This window comes from Bombus pascuorum, chromosome 16, assembly GCF_905332965.1.
Source record: "Bombus pascuorum chromosome 16, iyBomPasc1.1, whole genome shotgun sequence".
Lineage (NCBI taxonomy): Eukaryota > Metazoa > Arthropoda > Insecta > Hymenoptera > Apidae > Bombus > Bombus pascuorum.
In genome coordinates, this window is record NC_083503.1 from 4,410,729 (window position 1) to 4,433,272 (window position 22,544).

At 35.8% G+C, this 22,544-nt stretch overlaps 1 protein-coding gene across 2 annotated transcripts in view; it reads left to right on the plus strand.

Annotated features, from left to right (window-relative positions):
• Window positions 1–19,990, plus strand: part of LOC132915241 (fatty acyl-CoA reductase 1-like) — a 57,668-nt gene extending 37,678 nt beyond the window's left edge. The window contains exons 6-7 of one of the 2 annotated variants that reach the window (XM_060975033.1): window positions 19,521–19,775; window positions 19,847–19,990. In XM_060975033.1, coding sequence (XP_060831016.1) covers window positions 19,521–19,775; window positions 19,847–19,925 — 334 coding nt within the window. In that variant the 3' untranslated portion in view covers window positions 19,926–19,990. The remainder of the gene's footprint in view (window positions 1–19,520; window positions 19,776–19,846) is intronic. The other variant, XM_060975034.1, reaches the window with a different exon arrangement.
• Window positions 19,991–22,544: the final 2,554 nt, after the last annotated feature.

Sequence of the window (22,544 nt, forward strand, 5' to 3'; positions counted from 1 at the left end):
TAAAATATAGAATGTGTACCTTGTAATCACAAAGAAAGTATAGAATTTTACGTTTACACGTACTTCTGCCTCAGAAAATCGCAACGCCACCTATGAATAACTCAAAAAGACAAATTACGCTCAGTGAAGAGAGCAAGAAAAATGACAACGAGAGATACAAAAGAGCAAGAAGATCAACAAAAACCTGCTTCTGTGGATAAATATTTATTGATCGATCAAGTACATCACGAATGCACTAAATCTAAGGATGAAGTTTTGCATAATGTATTACGTGATGTTTTCCGTCCTGTCTTCAGCGACATCTTACATTTTCTACGATGTCTTGCGATATCTTGCAATATACCACTGTGTCCCATGTGTGTGTTATTGACTTTGTGAAAACAGTAAATAATATTATATTTGTTTGTAAAGTATCTATTATGTTATTATGTTTTACGTTGTTTTAATAACGAGGAAACAATTCCAGAAAGAACAAAACCAATGTATACAACAGCAATGGGGCGTGTTGGTACATGTGCTTCTGGTTTATCTTCAGGAAAAGTGATATATCCATTAATTATTGTTTCTAGACACAACGATAGAGAAAGTATCTAAAAATCTTATTATTATAAGATCATGCATAAAAATTATCAGAATAAATGAGAGGAAGTTTTGAGAGACAATTAGGCCGGCGTGTAACAGAAAGATTTTTATGATATTCTACATGGAAACCAAATACGCGTCCGTATATTTATTTCCTAATGAGACATAAACGTTAATCGATAACGGGATAACGGAAGCTCTTATGACTCTTTGCTCCTCTACTTTCTTCGCTATTTTCACATTTGCGTTATACACTGATAAAAATTTAACCAAGTAAACTGTCAAGGACTTCTTATACTGTTATATTGATTGTGTTGTATTAGCGTGATCGGGAGTCGACTAATTGCGAGGAAAAATTATATTTATACGGAAAGGAAACCTGTAAAAGTGTAGCGGATTAACGATCGCAAACAGAAAGGATATCGAACAAATTTATATTTCTTGAATTTATGGTTTCGTTATTGACTGTCGATCATGATGCAAATGTTGCCATTAGAACTACTACAACTGTAAAAGGACAGAATAATGTCTTTGATCGATGTATCACCGGCACTTGATATAAATTCAATACCTTCGGTGTGACATTACGTTATTCGTGACAACTATGTTACTATCTATCGAATTATACAATTAAATTAGTTTAATACTACAAAACCTGGAGCTATTGCTTTCCCCACTTCGAGCACGAGATTCAATTGAAGAAAGTGAGCATAAATTCTAGTATTATAATTTGTAATGCATGTTCTGAGTCATGGATAAATAAACATTATGAATTATTATATATTAATGTATTAGATATTATTTATTGTTAACTGGGTTGTAAACATACATACTATTTTATTACGACATATTGCTATCATTACGTACATATACGTGTCAGCTTTAATGAATGTTTATGGATATTTCCATAAAGGAGTTACGTACCAAACTGAAAAATTCGATTAGTTTACATTCTGAAAACATGGGTGGATCATTTAAACACAGAAAACTCGGCAAAAGGAATAACTAGACGTCTCAGAAAAACAATATGTTACACATCGTTGACGCTGTTACGCTGAAACAGGACTGCAATTTTGTAATTTGAACATCGGGAGTGCCAACTTTAATAAACTTTAAATAGAATACACTTTCAAAATGCAAAATTATATTTTTTCTATTATAAATTAGTCTAATGATGATATTTCTAGATTAGAAAATAAGTTACGTTTAAAAAAAGGTCATGTGATTTCATCCTTCTCGGCGAGGCAACCAACCAGTAGGCATATGAGTAGTAACGAGTAACGAAATAGAAATTAATATCTTGCGTATTAAATCTGTAGTGAATGTTCCACGAATTCCGTTCACTTAAATATTTTCAAGTTTCATTGAAATGTTTTAAAGGACTAAAAAAATGTGGTAATAGGATTTAGAGAAAATGCAAAAGTCAGTTTTGTTTTTTCAAATGAAATTATATTACTTTTAATACGTTAATCCACCTCGGCATTCTCTACAAAAAGGTATTAACTTATTTCTATCGAAAACTATATTAATTTAGCAGATGTTTCATCTTGAATTTATCGTACTTAACGTATGAAAACCAAGGAACATAACCTTCTGTAACATTTTCCTTGGGAAAAAAATTTTTTCAGATCTTCTTTTGTTATACAATTTCTATAGTATGTTTAACGTACAATAAGAAATAACAGTAGTACATGCACATTATACAATATGGAAATCAAATTGCTCGGGCTTTGCCTATCTGTATTCATAAATTTTCTTGACCTTGTTGACAACGTACATAAGTGCAAATACATATGCAAGAAAAATGATTAGAAACAAAATATTTGAATCAGTACATATATCTTGTCTCACATTATGATCATGTATCATAAGAGTTTCAAATCTTTTACGAATACGAACAGTATTCGTAACGATCGCTAAATAACAACGGTTAAGACTGGATGCGGTGCTACCAAGGCCCTCGATAATACGCGTGGCAGATAGCAGTCATCGCAAGAATTTATCTTTTTGTTAGAATATAATCTTAAAGTTAATATTTATAATCTTTGGAAGACACAATGTTTATGTTAAAATAATATTCAGTGATATTTATTAAACAGAACTACAGATGCAAGAATTGTTGATTGTTGGCCAGTTCCTCTCAGACTAGACTAGGTAGTGACCCATGATCCCTTAAATATTTTGAACACCACTCTCTATATAGTAGTGAGTATGACCTGTGTAAGTGTCCTGTTCAAATGCATCTGTGGGTGCCTGTGTAACACTTTTTGATTTATAATCAACAAAAATAAAGAACCACTGTGGAAAGTTAAAAGTGACCATATGATTGTGCAAGAAAACTTGCGATGAAGAAGCTGTATCTGTGCTTTATATTAGAATTATGCGTACTGACCATATCGCGAAGAACTGCTTTGGACACGTCGATTCTTAATTACATTTATCGTGGATATCTTAATTGGTTAACGCAATCCTACGATACGTCTGTTTTAGTTTATTTCGTGTTACGTCTTTATGCAGTAATATCGTTTTCTTTTGGTTCGAGAGATACTGTTTAGAGGAAAATTGAAATATTGAGAATCTTATTTTTCATAAACTAATGTTTCATTGTGAATATATATATGTTCGCGATAAAATGATAAGTTGACGAAATTGTTTTCGGTAAAAGTGGACAAAAACTTACACAGCACGGATCATTTTTCTTTTAACATGTAAATATTGTAGAGATTATATTTTTAAGTGTCACGCGCTATGAATTCTGTGGCACTCTCCTCTGGTACTTGAGATGAGCAATTTTCTAAACAGTACTTATTTCGAAATTCGTAACGAGACTAAACAGCAGTCCTAACATGTATTAAAAGTGACGAGCTGTTAGGTAAATGTGAAATCTAAAGATATCTGTATACCATTTCCATTTATTCTTGAAATATTAGTCAGTCCTGTTATACGAGTATGTATATGAGTATAAGAGGCAGCAACCTGATTGTGATCTCAGATGAGTTTTAGTCAGGTGCAGAAAGAAGAGTTGATACCCCTCGGCAATGAACGCGTTTACTTTATAGCATGAATCTTGAAAATATACAGTAGCTCATGAAAGTATTTACGTGCTGTTAAAACTCTAAATAATTAAAATACGCACGTTAAATTTAACAACTGAGGACAATGCTCTTATTACTATAAGATAAAAGTATCAAGATAGTACATCTGTATATCTAAAATTTAGAACGAATCCGATAACGTGTGCAGAAGTTTTGAAATCTTTCGTTGCAGTTACTTGATTGGAATTTTGACATATCGCGTGCAACGTTACATCACAGATGAAGTATGTTTCTAAATTATTTTAAAATGACTATTTTATAGGCACAAGAAACGAGGATCGAATATCTCGATTACGGAATAACAATAAATATCAAAAGGAAGTTCAATAAACGTCCCTTTTCCTTGCAACGTAACAGGTAGTTAACCAAATTTATGATTACTGTTATCAAATATTTCATGATACCACTTGTAAATATTATATCGTCGTATTTATTCTTTAAAATCATTATTCAATTTAAATCACAGATTTCTTTTATTTCCAATAATTTATCCTAGGGACAATCGGTAAATTTCTGTGGCAGGAAATTACAGTGAAGAACGCTACTCCTTATAATGTGACTACAAGAATTCCAATGTGATTTCCAGTTCATTCATAGTCTTGTCATAGTAATATCATTTTTAAAGATAGATATGTGACATTAGGAGCTCCTCGCCTTACTGTAGCTTAAGAACTGATGCTTATTGTTTGAAGTTCATATGTATTCTAATGTCTTTAATTTGTTTTTAATTTCTTTTTAATTTGTTTAGCCTTCAGGTCTTCGAAAGTTCTCGAGTCGGTTCAGCATTTAAAGCCAGGAAACATAGATGTTGTCGCGGTGATCTCTGATTATAGGATAATAATATTTTGGATACCAGTTTGCATACCACATACATCAAAACTACAATTAAGCAGTAACAGCATACCTGTGTGACGGCATCCAACTATAACCCCTCCACAGGAACCAATTCTTTGATATAAAAATCCTCCCAAGTCAGCACTTGACATTCCATTCCTATTCTGTTCTGTTAATATGACATTCTGTATCGTTACTCTGTCAGTTTTATAATAAATTTTGAAATAACTATCATAATTGGAGTACGATTCTCTCACCTTACGTACGGAACGTGAAATAATCTCGAATCGACACGACACTGCCTCAATCAAATTTAAGAACGTCTACTTCCTGTTTCATCTTTACAGGTAATTCTTCCTTTTATATATTCCATTGTTTCCTACAATTTAACCAAAAGATTGATTAAATCTTTTTTTTCGGCGACAATTTTCGTTAAAACGTCTTAAATTTTAATTCATTTCATTATTTTCGACAATTTAATGATTATTATCGAAGGCCCAAAACTATGTGAAGAAATGCGAAAATGCGAAGTCATAAGCAAAAACTAAACACTATATATTGAAAGTTGGCGCCTTAATGTAGCTTTCTATTGATAACGATTACGTGTAGTTAGGACCACGGTCATGTAAGCAGTTCGTGAAACGCATAGACCGAAAGCATAGAAGAAGTGGTCCGAAAGTTGAGTTGTAACAAAGGAAGACAAAAAGAGCACTCTACGTATGCATGGCATGCTATGAATGTCACAGACACAGACATTGGTACTTTATTCGATTCCGCCTACTCCGTAAGAACGAGGGCGAAACTGTAAAACCGTTCCATGTTCTCCGATTTCGATGATTTGTGAAGTTCAACATTTTAAACATTTTTTTTCCTCCATATATAAAGTGTGGATGGTCATGGTTTCCGAGAAATTCACAAAAGCTATCGGTACAACTACAGTGTACTTTTGGCTGCCAGCGGCCGAATTTAGCACTCACACACTCTTTGTCTTGACGAACGAGGTTGAGACGAGCTTGGATAAATTGCATATGAGATACTCTAAAACATGTCTGTTGTGATTAAATCAGAAGCGAATGTCGTCAATGCATCAGGTTTGGGTTTAGACTACTTATTTCAATCCGGTCAGAGCCGGACGACCTGCAGCGCTAGCGTGAAGTAATAACAAACTAATCATAAAAATGGTAGGTGAATGAATCATTGTTTGTAATTGTAATTAAATATAATTGTAATAATGATATATAGATATAATTGTTAAATAATAATTGTAATAAAATAAAGATTAACTTCTGATAGTATTAGAAATCATCGGTATGTCTTCCATCATGACATATCGAACTTATTACTATTACATTGTGCAGACACTGATACACACGATATGGGTAAATAACACACAATCATACAGAGTAATAAATACAATAGTTTGGCAAATGAGTAATATTGACAAGCAACTGATTAAACTCTAATGTCATTTCCTAAAAATAACCACCCTAATTCATGGCATATCTTCGCCGGTACTTCGTCAAGTTTCGCGTTTGACTTTTTATCGATTATTTCGAAACGAATAAATTAATGTATAAACTATTTGGAATAATTTCCGTATTCTAATATTTTCAACAAAACAATCAACCTTGAACGTTTCAGTTGGAAGAATTTGAAACTTTATATTTCATAAAGAATTATGAATCGTAATGGATATTGTTTCGAAAAGCACCAGTGTCCGATTAACATGAAATTTGCGGGAAGGCGGCGAGCAAATTAGAAAATTCCAGCTTCGGGTGTTTACTAGTTCTCGAGATATTAATAAAAAACAAACAATAATATTTTATTTCTATGAAAAATCATCGATTATAGATCAAAGCCGTTTACTCAATGAAATTTGTAACTGCATGTCGAAAACCACTGCATGGTATTTCTGAGTAGAGTGGATTAATGTTCCTTCTAATCCTCTGCCTCGATCAATAATTAGTAAACAAAATCACATATAAGAAACGTTTGTAGAAAGTGCACACACGGCGGGAAAATTGCACACGTGCCGCGAGTGTGCAGACTCGCGCGAATTCTCAAACTAGGTGGCGATGAGTCAGCTTGCAACTGATCGGTTCATATCGCAAACCATGAACGCTGTTAATGCTCAAGATGGTAGATGGTAAATTAAAGATGCAGAGTAATGTTACAGAGTATGACTGTGTGCTGAAGACTGTTTGAAAACTTGTTTGAGACTCTCTGAAGAAACCTCGCCTGGTCTTCATATTCTAGTTCTCTGTCTTAGGGTTTTCCTACTCACCATGGTTTTTGTGAGGTGGGAAACAATTCCTTCCAAACTTCTCTGGTGTTGCTGAATGATACCGACTGTTTACTTTAGAGCGAACTCATCGAACACTTAGGGTGTTAATTAGCTTCTTGATAAGGTCCGCATTTTCATATTTACAATTTCGGAGGTAGGAACTTCGGACATTCCCAAAAAGGCAATTGTGGTGTCCATATCGTAAACTGAAGGTCACCCAAAATCCCGAGCACAGACTAATCACAGAAAATTGATATGTGATATTGGAGGTGTTTTTTTTTATAAGCACGGTTGGGCATGTGTATCAAGAAAGCGCATGGGCTACTCACCAGATGTATTTAAAATTGCTTTGAACTTCCTTGCAATGATGCTGTCATTTCATCAACAAAGAACTTAAAAGAACAATTCACCGGGATAAATATTATTTTCCATGCAGCATATATTACACATTAGTGCATAAAACGATACCTTAACTAATCCTTCGAGTATAAGTTTAAGTACCTTTTCTGTTATTTTTTCGTGTTTCTTCACTTATTATTTCATGTATATGTATTTGAATGTTATAATGTACAAAGAACAGTAATTTGTATGGAAATCATTTGTTGTTTACGTAGAACAACGTACAGCCACAATCAATAGCAGCTGTAGTACACTTAATGCACGTGTAATTTTCCTCTGGACACTGCTATTTTCATTATGATTTTTTTGTGAATAGTCTGCACACTCGCGGTACGTGTGCGGTTTTCCAACGTGTGTGAACTTTTAAAAACACTGTCTAGACGTGCTTTTGTTTATTAATTACTAATCGAGACAAAGGATTAGAAGAGATACTAATCCTTTCTATTCGAAAATATCACAAAGCGGTTTACGAAATGCTGCTATGGATCTTAATGAGTAATCATAATCGATGACTTTCCTTAGTAAACTTTACGCAGGACGGTTTACGTCTCCGAGCATCATAGTTTATAGTACAAGATAAACTGCTGCCCATGTATCGTTCGATTTGACGATCACCGTGTACCCCGTTGCTTGAGCTGACCTACTTTCGTTCGTGAAAGGAGACATACTCGTGCATAGTGATAATTAGGCCGATTTTTAATTGTCAGTAATTCAAAAATAAAACCGAAAACGCAATTTTTTCTTCTTGATTTTCGTCCTACTATAGCTTCATGAATCAGCCCTTAAGTTCTTTTACATTGAATACCCTGTATATACTATAAACAAAAGATGAACGGGCGACAAATATCATGCGCGTATGCTGTCGCGGATACTCAATTGCATATAATTATATACATTATACATTGGTAAAATTCATTGGACTGTTGTCGGTAATATTTCCGAATATCTCAGAAACTATAGCCTTCCAACAGTTACATGTACAAAACAAAGTTGTTTTGAGTTATATTCCGGTAATGTGTTCAAAAGTCATCGAAATGAAACAGGATGTAGATGTTCTACAGTACCACGTTATTCGTTTCGGGAAAAGGTGGACGAATTTCTCGAAATGTTATTTCACGGATTTGAAAATCACATTTTTAAATCGTTTTGTCACGACGTATGTATAATAAGAAAAATAATTTAAGTGGACGGTGCGATGACAGTGAACTTGAATAAAATAACATGTTGTTGACGTTAGTGCTAGAGTGTATCTGTAATTAGGTTTGTAATTATTAAATAGGAATGGGATTATGCTTCATTTTCAGATCACCGCGCCGTAAGGTGGCCGATCATGCACAAGTAGGAATTAACTTCCAGCGAATGCATTCGCATATTAATATGATTCGTTAGTATGTTGACGCTTTTTCCTGCTATTTTTTTCTGTTTTCGTACTCTACTCGCGCATTCAATGCTGCTCTCGCTCAGATTTGCCATTTATAAGATTTATTAAAAAATTGCGACACAATGCAACACATCCCGTAATATTTAATACATATGTATATTGTACAGAATGTGCAGAGAGTAAGTGTAAGGAGAATCTATCGTATCGTAATTTTACTCTTTCGGATCGGCGAAAATTTGTAAAAAATAATTTGTTCAAAAACGATCTTGACCATGAAATTCGAGGTATAAATTTTTTATTGCTATGTACTCTACTCGTCACGAGGAACAAGTGTTAAACTTCATATTGACGTTTACGTTTACTAAGAAAAATATCTCACTATCGATGAAGCAGCATAAAATTGTAGGTATATCAGAATACAGGGATAACGGAAGACTTTTGCGTGTAGAGGAAAAGTTAACCAACGATACGCTTTACAGTGACTAAGTGAACTTGGTGAGCAAGAACTTAATATTGCGACGTTTAAATCCATATCAAAGGTCAAATCGGCTATGCATTCCTAAAGAAGAACAGATTAATTGTCGCTTTATAATACATTGTTCAATTAATCAGCGAATACAAAACAAAACTTACAATTTTATCATTGGATGCTACTTAGGTTGCAACTACACTTTTGGACTGTATGATCAATACCGTAACACTTCAATCAACAATTGCCAGCATCAATCACATGTGCATTACATTTGCGATTTTTACGCTTAATGACTTCGTAGCAAATTTAAAGCAGTACAAAGTTACAGCACAGGCGTAAACTCTATCTATTTCACACACGATTGCTTACGATTCATTTCATAGTCGACCAGTTCATCAATTTTTGAATGAAACGCTTGTATTATTGCGAACAGAATGCTGACTAGCTCCACATGGAGTATCCCGTTCTCCATATTCGAATCCACTGAACTTTGCTCACAATAAAATGAAAACTGCATGTGATTCATACAATATAAAAAAATCACAATACTTGTTAATTGCAATAAATTCTCGAACGATAGCGTTCGTTAAGGTGAATTAATATCGGTCGTCGTGCTAACAGAAAATATGACAGAATATAAATAGGATATGTACATTAACTAATGAGGAAACCATGTATATATGCATAATACATAGTAGCATTCGAGACAAATGTTAAAAAATACGTTTCGGCGTTTGATATTTATTGATTCACTCAGATTTAGTTTTTACGATCTGTATTTCACCACCATGTACAGACATATAAACACCGGATACACTTAGATAATTAACACGTGGCCAACGCCCAAGGCAAAGGAGCATCGTTACAAGTCGTACAAACTTAGCATGTAAGAACTAGTGATCATACCAACCTAATATTTCCTCAAGAACAAAAAATGCAAATTTTTTTGTCATATTTATTGTTGCCGTAATTTTTCTAATAGACATTACTGAGTCTGCCCATTCGCGACCTTTTCTTGTTAGTAAAGTTTCGTTTTGATTCCATTGTTTTGCAAATATCGTGGCATTGAATTCATCAAATTGATGAGTACACTACTAAAAAATTTTCCCATTATTTTTAAGGAAACCTTCTTTAAATGATTATAAGGTATTATATTACGATATAGACATTGCATCCTATGAAGTGGTAACTGTAGGAACATATATTACACATATATATTTAGCATTAGGTAGATAATTATTAATATTTTCACCATAGGAATAGGTATCGAATCCTTTTCTTTTTTTTTTTTGAAAATTATTTTGTGGACTTGTAAGAATGTGTATATATTTTTCATTTCCTTTGAATTTTTTACTAAACGAAGTTGTACCATAATTTTAATTTTTGTTAAAGCATTGCATGAGTACGTTTCACACTGACCGTGTGTTATTTAATCCCAGCACAATAAGTCGTTCGTAATATGAAATAGAATTTGCAATTCAAATACTTCCGCCTTCATCTTAGCTAATAAAATGTATACAATAAAAATGTCATTAAAATTCAAATGTTTAAATCTATGTTGTTCTTGGTTCTGGAGATAAAAACGTTAATCGAATCATTCATGTATGACGCTATACAGTTTCAGTAGTAGGGTGATGTTATTAAAGTACGAGTATCCAAAGGAGTATTACATCGTGATCATTACAGTACTGTGAGAGACGTGTCGGGATCTACTATCGTGAAGACGTATTATTGTTCGATCTTTGATAAGGAATACGGAGTGAAAATAGCAACAGGTAACAGGTGATTCCTTGATATTCTGTATTCAATTGTGTCTTCTATTAACTGTGCTCATCATTACCAATATCATATATATCAAAATTATTATCAGATAATTTACTGTGGTTATCCAATTATTTACAACCAGTCAGTAGAAGTAATCGGAACATTCGCCTTCGTGTGATAGTTGCGCGAAACTCCGGCTATTTTTTGGCAACAGTTGAGTTTAAGAACGGTTTTTCATATGTTATTGTTATGTTTGTTTTCGACCTTTCGGGTTTATGAATGGTGAAAATTCGCTCTGCGGTGACTACATTAAACGTGCGAGATACTTTAGTCATATTATATTTTAAATGGCAAAGATCCCTTGTTTGTAGTAAAATAAATTGAAACAAACGCAAATGAACTGAAATATACATGTGTAATATCGATTCTATATAAAAGAAATTATGAAATGGCATTAGAGAGGTTGTGTTACGACCACTCGCGGAGAGACACGTGGGCGTGGGAACGCGTCAACGGGAGTCGTATATTCCCGTTTCGATTAGTCAATCGACGCCACGAAAAGATCGATCCCCTTATTTCTGTTAGGATAATAGGCGTGGTTCAATGAGTATAACACTGAGTTTAACAGGTTATAGTATTATATATTTTCAACTACTTTATATCGCAGCTAGTTACGCTGATGCGTAAATATACGTCAAGTAGATGATTGATTGACGTAAATGTAATAGGTGAAAACCCGGTAAAGAGATGACTACTCTAAAGTTTAAGAATAAGTGAAGTTCTGTGACGATGCTACGGCAGAGGAAAGCTAGTGATGGGTGTGTCTAGCGCACGGGACCATCGGATATGTCAATGACAAATTTGGCTAGGAGAGTGAGGGCAATAAACATTGCTTCTGATTGGATAATAAGAAGTTTGGTAGACTAGTAAGAGTCTTTGCCGTTGCCGAGAGAAAGTTGCTAGCGGAAGATACCGTACGTGAGAAAAACTAACTTTCCCGTTGTTACGACCGTTCGCGGAGAGACGCGATAGTGCCACGTCGGAGAAATAAAAGATCGTGGTTCGAACGAAATGATTCTTTCATAAACAGGGTGAAGAAAATAGAACTTCGTATGCGACAATGAGATTTATTGCAGAAATTTGACAGAGTGACGGTTACAACAGCGTGGTTCGGAATGTTAAGAAAGACTGACTCGAGATGCTAGAACGGACTTTCTTAGCTCTAGTTTAGGAAGGTCCTTCTACCGAGAGTCTAGTCCCTTTAGAGGGGGACCTTTTAGTTATTGTTTCAACAGACGTGGTATGCGGCGTGTTCGGTCTATCTGGTTACTGAACGGATGGTCCTCTTTAGTGTGTGACAATAGAGAGGAAAACGCGTCAGCGAGAAGCGTAAATTCTCGTTACGATTCGGATAATCGACGTAGCGAAATAGTCGTTCACTTGTTTCTATTAAGATAACAGAGATAGTTCAAATGAGTTTAACACTGAATTAACGGGGTTAATATAAACTTGTATATTTAACAATATTTAATATTATAATGAACACGTCACAAATTATTTAGCGATGAATACAATTAGTTTCATACATTAATTCGACCTTAGGATATCTCTCGATGTATTCGTTAAACTAAGTGATCTGGATTTTATTCGTCTGAACCTCTCCATGCATTCCGTTTGAATCCTCAAATGATACTGTTCGCCCCTTCGATTTATCTTTGTTTTCTCCGGGAGACGACCCCCACCACGCGCGGGTCAAGCCGCCGATCGCACCTATGGTCATGTAACGTCAACCGCATCAAAGACCAGGCAGCACGCCGAGGGCAAGATAATGGCCAGATGTGTACACATCCTTGCCGCGCAGCCGTAGTTTTCTCGCGTTCGGTATCTTCCGTTAGCAACTATCCTCACCCACCAACCTAGAATATCAGCCAATTGACAGCGAAGTCTATTTCCCTCACTCTCGTAATGAAAACTTTTCCTTAACAAATCAGGTCACCCATCACTAGATTTCCTCCGCCACGACATCGTTACTAAACTCACTGATCTTCCAACTTTCGTACAGTCAACATCTTTTCACCGTGTTTCTACTCTTAGATCAGTTGTTTACTTAATTTATATAAAGCGTAATTTATACGTGTCAATTCGGTGTATACTCAATTGTGATTATTAAGTGCATAGTAAAGTGCAATAGAAAAGAAAGTTATTAGTTGTGTTTCGGTTCAACCTTCTTGTCTTTTTTTTTACAATCTGAATTGTGACTTGTGATTTTACGTGACAATCACGTATGCCACCTTCTTTGTGTATATGAAACAACGGACCGAATGCGAATTGACGTTTCTAGAACTCGCTGCTTGATGAAAACTATGGGCATGTCGCTACATTGTATATATTTCTCCGGTCCTATAAGACTACCTGTCTGCGACACTGTAGTACCACGAACGACGGATAGGAACACGACCTATCGTAAGCCTCGTGGCGTAACACCCGTATCTTTCCATAGTAGACAATAAATTTAAGGAACACTTGAAATTAAAGATACTTGTTTGGTCTGAAGGACCTTAACTATGAAAATGACAAGATTTATGGTGGGTCTTTAGGACTATTGAGGGCATGCGGTAAGGATGTGTAGACATCAAGCTGTTATCTTGCCCGCGGCGTGAGGCCTGGTTTTGTAGAGAATCACCGGACGTAATATTATGTATTACGCAATTATATTATTAAGTTCAAGTAAAATATCCTACATTGTGATAAAATATATTTCCCTTATTTTATTTATCACTTTTTTAAAAATATAGTTTTTAGTTTTTTATTTAGATGCTACGAATTGTATCGTGATTTTTGTCATTTCAGTCGGAAACATCTAACAAACAAGCGGTAAAAGCTCTTTTTATTCCAAGTTAAAAAAAAGAAAGTTTGATTTTTCAACTGAAGAAGGTCTCAGCTTATTACGTTTTCTTTTTTTTTATTTTATTTTGGTTTTTACAATTTGTCCTGATGGACATTTGGTAAAGTGTTATATCTCATTGGTAAATAAAAAAAAAAAAATAAAATAAATATAGAATGTGGGTGGCTACCCCCAGCGAGGTGCCAGCTTCGTGTTTTCTAAGTTATATCTTTTGTGAGGTCTATTGGGTGTTTCCTTTTTAGTCTTCTTGCGATGTTTGTTGTGTTGCTCGTTTCCGCTGCCAGCTGGTTCGGGTGTGTTTCTATTCTTGTTCTGTATCTTGTTGCGAATCTGGTAATCTCCTCCTTGACCGTTGGTATTCCGAGGTCTTTCCTTATGGCCTCGTTTCTAACGTACCACGGTGCGTTTACCATTGTTCTAAGGATTTTGGCTTGGATTGTTTCTATTTTGTTTATGTGGCTCATTGCTGCTGTTCCCCATAGTGGAATTCCGTATGTCCAGATTGGTTTTATGATTATTTGGTATATTTTTAGTTTGTTTTCTGTGCTTAGTTTGGATTTTCGGCTTGTTAGCCAGTGCATTTGTCTCCTTGCTGTCTGTATTTTGTATATTATTGATTTGATATGTTGTTTCCATGTGAAGCGTGTATCTATGTGAAGTCCAAGGTATTTGACTTGCCTTGATTGTGTTATTTGCATGCCGTTCAGGAAGGTGTTTGGTGTTATCTGTTTTCTCAGTGTGAATGTGATGTGGTTGCGTTTGTTAGGGTTAGCTTTAATTTGTTTGTCTTGTAGCCACTTCTCTATTTTTGTGATGTGTTTTTGTAATATTGTGGCTGCTGTTACAGGGTTAGTGTGCCTGACTAGTACGGCTATGTTGTCCGCGAATGTCAGTATTTTGCTATTGGTAGTTGTTGATATGTTGGCCGTGTATAGTATGTATAATATAGGTCCTAGGACGCTACCTTGCGGAGTCCCTGCCTTGATGTCTTTGACTTCGGAGTATGCGTCCTTGATTTTTATTATTGAGGTATTATGAAGCCATTGCTTCCTTTCTGTTTCTGCAGCCCTCCTAGTATTTGCGTTTGTTGTTAATTTTCTTCTTTTGTTGGGAGTTACGACCTTCCATCTTTCGTCTTGTTGTGTTAGTTCGTTGTTGGCGGTGTTTCTATCGTCACTCATTTGAGTGATATCCATTTCGGTTTCTGTGCATTCTTGGATTTCTATGTTTTTATGTATGACGTATGTTTCGCCGTTGTTTGATATCCTGAGCGGTGGCACTCGTTGCATTTCTTTGTTCCACGCGCTTTTCGCACTTTCGGGGGCATTTTTTTTCCACATCCGGTTTCGACGGAGAGACCTCTCCGGGCACCCGGCACGTCTACACTCTTCGGCAGTCAAAAGGGAACTGAGCTTATTACGTGGCTTCGTATTTTATGTGTTGCTGAACGCTTCGACTCTCAGCCACTTTCTATTTCACTCGCATTATTCTTTTTCTACGTTCGCCACAGTTAACGCTTCATTGCCACTGGCTTTAGGAATAGAATCGTTTCTACTACTAGTTTACTATCTAATTGCGGGATTTACGTCACGAATGTGTTGCGATTATTGCAAATTTCGTGCATATGATTTATTTACTTAATAGATTATTAGAGAACGGGATTCTAGACGTTGTGTGTATTTGAGCTGATGGATCGTGATAGTGAGAGGAAGAAATACTTTAGTATGTTTAACAATAGAAATTTATTAATATATATTCAAGGTGTACACTTAGCGTAGAACTCGCGATTGTTATATTAGCGGTTCGTGGTTATTATTAGTAGAGGTACGCGATTCGCAAGTACAAGTTCAACTTCTGGTCGATGCGTTTTGATGCGCGATATAAGTGCGGATAATGATTGCTTAAGATGTTGAGGAACTTTGATCAATTATCACGAACTACCAACTATTGCTTAGTAACGACTGAGCTTATTACGTGGCTTCATATTTTATGTGTTGCTGAACGCTTCGACTCTCAGCCACTTTCTATTTCACTCGCATTATTCTTTTTCTACGTTCGCCACAGTTAACGCTTCATTGCCACTGGCTTTAGGAATAGAATCGTTTCTACTACTAGTTTACTATCTAATTGCGGGATTTACGTCACGAATGTGTTGCGATTATTGCAAATTTCGTGCATATGATTTATTTACTTAATAGATTATTAGAGAACGGGATTATAGACGTTGTGTGTATTTGAGCTGATGGATCGTGATAGTCCGTCACGATGATGCCGTGAAGGAAAACTGTGATGAGGTGTGTCTAAGGATGCGAGATCGTTAATGGAAGCCTTGGTTCGGAAAGTGAGGGAAATAGACGTTGCTGTAAATTGGTTAATTTCTATGTTGGTGGTTAGAGAAGGATAATAGCCAACTTTGAGTGAAAGTTGCTAGCGGGAAGCATCGTTCGTGAGAAAAACAGATTTCCCGTATCTTCCAGTAGTAGGTGTTACGTCGCGTGAGATGGTCCGTGCAATGTCCGTCGTGGTCTGGCCGCTAAGGCCCAATTAACCAAGGCCGCGAAGGACCTTAGTTAACTAAACCATAAGATTTGTAGGGGGTCCACAGGCTAACTGAACATGTACTGTGGAGATGCACCAACATCTGGTAATCATCTTGCCCGAAGAATAGGGTCTGCGTGTAGCGAGCCACGGGACAAAAACAAATTGGAACGTTTACTGTCGAGTGCCGCTACAACTATTTCTTTTTAAGAAGTGCTATATACGTGGGTGAATGAAATATAAACGAGACTTTTGTTTCTGAGCGCGTAAATTTAAAGGGAGCGAGCGGCCGCTTCTAGTGTGCATTGGTTGGGATGTCAGGAGTGGGGAGAGCAGGCCGTTGTCCAGTTCAGACACGTTTGGCGGTAGTATTCAAGATGTCAGAGCAACAAGTACACCTCTCAGTTGCGCAACGCATTATTATTAAATTTCTCACACATGAAGGCGTCAAACCAATAGAAATTCTGCAAAGATTGACTGCACAGTTCGGGGATCAGACACTGTCAAGGGCTCGCGTGTTTGCCTGGCATAAGAAGTTCAAGGAAGGACGTGAACTGGTTGAAAATGTGGAACATGATCGTCGTCCTCGAACCAGCATTACGGAGGAGAACATTCGCACAATAAATGCTGCTTATTACTGTGAGTTTTTGAGGGAGGCAAAGGTTGCTTATCGTTCGAAAAGGCGTAACCAACCGATTCGAGACGTCATTCTCCTCCACGACAACGCCAGGCCTCATACAGCAGCTCTAACCTGCACAACATTAGAGGAAATAAGGTGGACTCCACTTGATCATCCTCCCTACAGTCCTGACCTATCGCCCTGCGATTTCCATCTCTTCGGACCGCTTAAAGAAGCACTAGGAGGACAACGATTCCAAGACGACGCGGCGGTGGAGGCCTTTGTGCGCAATTGGCTTCTGACACAGCACTCTTCTTTTTACGATGCTGGGATCAAAAATCTCCCAATCCGCTGGGAAAAATGCATTTCCAAAGCAGGAGACTATGTTGAAAAATAATATGTGCTTGGCTATGTTATTTCACTGAATAAAATTATTTTAAAAATAAAGTCTCGTTTATATTTGAGTCACCCTCGTAATTACTCTATACCTCTATTAGGTAAAAACGTTCATCCCGTGACCGCGGCTACGTTTAGCCACTAGTTGTCACTTCGAGCCCAAAGTCATTATCACAAATCTCGGACAATTATAATCAGGTTAAATTATAAAGAGTAAAGTATTGGGGATTTTCCCAAGAATTCCAAAGGGACTTTCCAACATACTATTTGATAATCCACTGGCAAATATAGGGACTGCAATCGCGAAGATCCTGAAACATGGGTACAACCGATAAAAAGAGCAATGAAAGTGCCAATAAGGAATTGAATAAGACGAATACTCTCGAAGAATTCTACGCCGGTAGTGGGATTCTTGTGACTGGAGCAACTGGTTTCGTGGGAATAGGTCTTCTGGAAAAACTGATGCGCATATGTCCACGCATCGCTGCCATCTTTATACTAATTCGACCAAAAACGGACGAAAAGATAGAACAACGATTTAAGAAGCTCATAGATAATCCCGTTCGTAAATATATTCTTGTTTCTTTCAATGTTAAATCCTGTCAGGGGTAAAATTGATTAACTCCCATTACTGGAATTATCGTTTTCAGATTTATGATGGCATTAAAGCAAAGAACCCCTCACTTTTCAGCAGAGTTTATCCCGTGAAAGGTGACGTGAGTCTGCCGGATTTAGGTCTTTCGCAAGAAGATAGAAGTCTGTTGCTAGAGAAGGTAAACATAGTGTTTCACGCCGCGGCCACTGTGAGATTCAACGAGCCGTTACACGTGGCTGTTAATGTAAACACGAAAGGTACTGCGCGTATCATCGAACTTTGGAAAGAACTAAAGAATCCAATTAGCCTCGTCCACGTTAGTACAGCTTACAGTAATGCGCACCTACATGAGGTCGAGGAAAAAGTTTATACGTAAGGATAAGTTATATGCGGACACTGTTTCGTGGTCTAAAAATATTACATTTATAGTTATATCGTGAAGAATTAGTTCACTTATTATTGACATTGCAGCACGAGCTCGAAACCTTCAGAGGTGATCGAAATGTGTGACAAATTCGACAAAACGTCGATCAACCAAATAGAAAAAGGGATTTTAAAAACTTATCCAAACACATACACATTCAGTAAGAATTTAGCAGAACAGATTGTAGCAAACAAGTGCAAAGATCTGCCGGTTGCGATAGTTCGGCCAAGCATAATTGGTGCCTCTATGGAAGAACCATGTCCTGGTTGGCTGGAGAATATTTCTGCACTAACAGGTTTTTCAGAAATCAGTTTCAATGATAATTGAATAGTGGAGTTAATCTGTTGGTTTATGGGAAGCTATGGATATCCACTAGATCATCATTATTATTGTTCAAGCTTGTTGTTGTTCACAATAATGAAAATTATTTCCAATCTATTCAGTGCTACGTTTCTGCTATTTGAAAATCACACATAATTTCTAAACCAATTTAATGTTACCAGGTACCATCCTGCTACTCGGCAAAGGATGTGCAACAGCGACACGAGGTAGGAGAGATGCAAGATTGGATCTAGTGCCTGTCGATTTCGTAGTCGACACGATAATATGTACTGCATGGCATGTCACGCTGCATCGTGATCATGAAGTTAAAGTATACAACTGCACGAGTAACGCATTCCCTTTTACGTAATATTTATTACGAATATTTTTCATCTTATGTACTTTGATTGTTATAGTATTCCAAGAAACTCAGTTTATTTAAGTAATATGAACAATTCGCACATAAACGTAGAATACCAAAGTTCACTTTTGTTCTCCATACTTCAATTTAGAAAAGTAGTGATATAACATAATATTTTATCTAAATTCCATAATATTTCCCGAGATACTCGGATCACAGTAAACTGTGCTTTCAGTATATTTGCAATAATTATAATAATGTAAATGTTTCAATTGACAAGGTGGGGACAGTTGCAACAGCTCGTGTTGAAGTATAGCAGAGAAATGCCAATGCACGATACGCTATGGTACCCGGGTTGTCCAATGATAGCTAATAAATATATTTTCAACATTCTGAGTGTAATTCCGTATCTTTTACCTGCGTTCGTCATAGATACATTTTTAAGACTGCGAGGTAGTAAGCCAATGTGAGTATTCTATCGATCCTCGAACAATCTTTCAGGAACAATCTTTGTGTTCATCTACAATAATAATTAAAAACGATATTTCAGAATGATAAAACTTTTAAAACATGGCAACAAGCTGTTCACATCGGTGTCATATTTTACTATGAATGAATGGAGCTTTCAAAGGGATAACTGTGCCGACTTGGCGCAGAAGGTGAAAATGTTGAATGACAGCGATATGGTTACACTAGATTTACGGGATATGAATTGGCACAAGTATGTTGCAACTTACCTGATGGGAATTAGGACATTTATTTTAAAGCAAGAGTTTAAGTCAACAGCCCGAGAACGATTATCAAGGTGCGTATAAAAGTATCTTCGTACAAAAAAATAGGAACTAATATAAATACATATATTTTCGGCTATTTCAGGTTGTACTGGATACAACAGATCACTAAAATGTTCGGTATAATGATCTTACTACTGATAATATGTTGTATCGTGTACTGACTATTTGAACGTTATTTTGTCTGTTTAAACCAGAGGAATATAAAAACAATTTTATGAAGAAGGGATTCGTCATCCTTTTCATTTTGTCTTTTCATTCGTCTTCTTTCAAAATAAATCCATTTATGACATTGTTCATTTTTTCTATAAAATTTTAAAAAGAATGCAGGTATTTCTACGCACATGATTTCAGAGATGTAAGCAATTCATCTGAATATTTTTCCAATATAGGGGTAACATTAAAATGACAAAATTCTTTATCATCCTCCACCAACCAAAAGTTACGAAATAGTTATTCCTTAACAATAATAATTTATCACTGTAAAGTCTACTGAACAATAAACAATGATGATACAAAACAAATATATTGTAAAATAACATTAGATCTAAAACAAAACTTCTCTATGAATTCTTCATTTCCTCTAAATGGTCACTTTGGTTCTCAAGTTGTTTGCTCAAAAACCTTGTAGTTCTTTGAGCAGTCGGCTTTAAAATATATGATACTATCGATGAAATTTTCCATTATAGGAGTAACATTAAAATGACAAAATCCTCTATCATCCTCCACCAACCAAAAGTTACGAGATAGTTATTCGTTGACAATAATAATTTATCACTGAAAAGTCTACTGAACAATAAACAATGATGATACATAATAAATATATTGTAAAATAAGATACATCTAAAATAAAACTTCTCTATGAATTCTTCATTTCCTCTAAATGGTCAATTTGGTTCTCAAGTTGTTTGCTCAAAAACCTTGTAGTTTTTTGAGCAGTCGGCTTTAAAATATATGATACTATCGACGAAATAGTGACCAGACGTGACATTCAGAGCTGAATAAAATATTATTTCACATAATAAGTAGTAGGTAGGTTTTTGTCTAAGCTAAATTTAAATAGGATATAGGTTTTCATTTCATGTGTATGTATGTGAATATCGCAATACACAGTGATGAGTGATTTGTACGGAAATTGTGTGTGATTCATACGAAACAGATATTTCCACGTTTATTAACAGCTCATAAATTTATAATTCGTACGTGGTTTTTCTGTGGATATTGCTATTTTTGTTACTATTTATCTGGCAACAGTCCAGCCACCGCAGTGCGTGTGTAAGTTTCCTACGATGTGAAAACTTGCAAAAAAATTGTTTACACGTATATTTGTTTATTAATTATTTATGAAGGGGAAGGTTCAGTGGAAATACTAATCTTATCTGTTCTGAAACACCCTGGAGCAGTTTACGATATGACGTTACGGATTTTAATGCGTATGCAGGTTTAATGTTCAATCATTAATTTTTCTTAGAAAACGTCTCGCAGGATGATTTCCGTCTGCGAATCCCATAATCTTCTTCTCTACAGCTTGGAAGCTACTAACAATGCATCGCTCATTTGGATTCCTTCTGCGCTATGTTACTCAAGCTGACATAGTTCCGTTCGTGTAAGGAAATCGAATCAAGCACAGGGATATTTCGACCGATTTTCCTCAACGAGGAAATAAGTCTCAAAAGAACCATGGGTCGAAAATTACTCCGTTTGTGAGACAAAAATGTTCGTTTCAATAATTCTTAAATTGGCTTTGTTCACAATGTTTTCTCAGCACCTAAGTGAAAAACTTGGTGATCCAGAACTTACTATTACGGCATTTTAGTTCATATCAAAAATTAAATCGGCCACGTGGTCCTAAAGAATAACGGATTAATTATCGCCTTTACTCATGCATACTCGCTAAAGTGTATGCATAACATATTTTAAATCGATCATCGGCGAATACCAGACAAAACTTATAATTTTAAAAAATTTGTCGAGTTCAAACACTCCAAATAGCCGTGGTCAAATATTTCGGCTAAAATTTTGCCATCGAATGCTACCTAAGTTGCAACTACGCTTTTGTACCATATAATGAATGCAGTAACATCCTCAATCAACAAATATCAGGATTAGGGTTCGCGATAGACTGCATGCGATAATTTGAAGGATTCCATTTTTAATCAAGAATGGAATTATGTGCCTGCATCGATAACAAGTGCCTTATATTTGCGATTTTTACGTTCATGACGTTACGTCCATAGCAAATTGTGTTAATGTTAATGCAAAGGCGCAAACTCAATCTATTGCATGCATGACTGCTTAGGGCCCACCTCATAGTTGACCAGTTCGCCAAATTTTTAGTTAAACATTTGTATTATTGCGGGCAGAATGCAGACCCGCGCCACATGGTCCACTTCGTTCTTCATGTTCCACAACATTGGACTTCGCACGTAATAGGTTTAAAAATGCGATATATAAAATATGCATATATAATGGTATGGTTTATAGTAATCAGTAATAAAAATCGTAATCCGTATTAGTTCCAATAAACATTGTCGAACGATATCATCGACGGCTACTACTAATATCAAATCATCAATGAAAGTGCTTGCACCGTTGATCGTTGGCGACGCTAATTTTGGTTGTATGCGTAATAAATACAAAATAAAATATCGGAATATAAATAAGATATTTACATTAATTAGAACCAATATATATATTTCGTAGCATTGATAATAACAATGCAATTTTTTTTTTGTCAATAATTTTTCAAATGAACATGACTAACGTAATTCCTTCAAACAGTC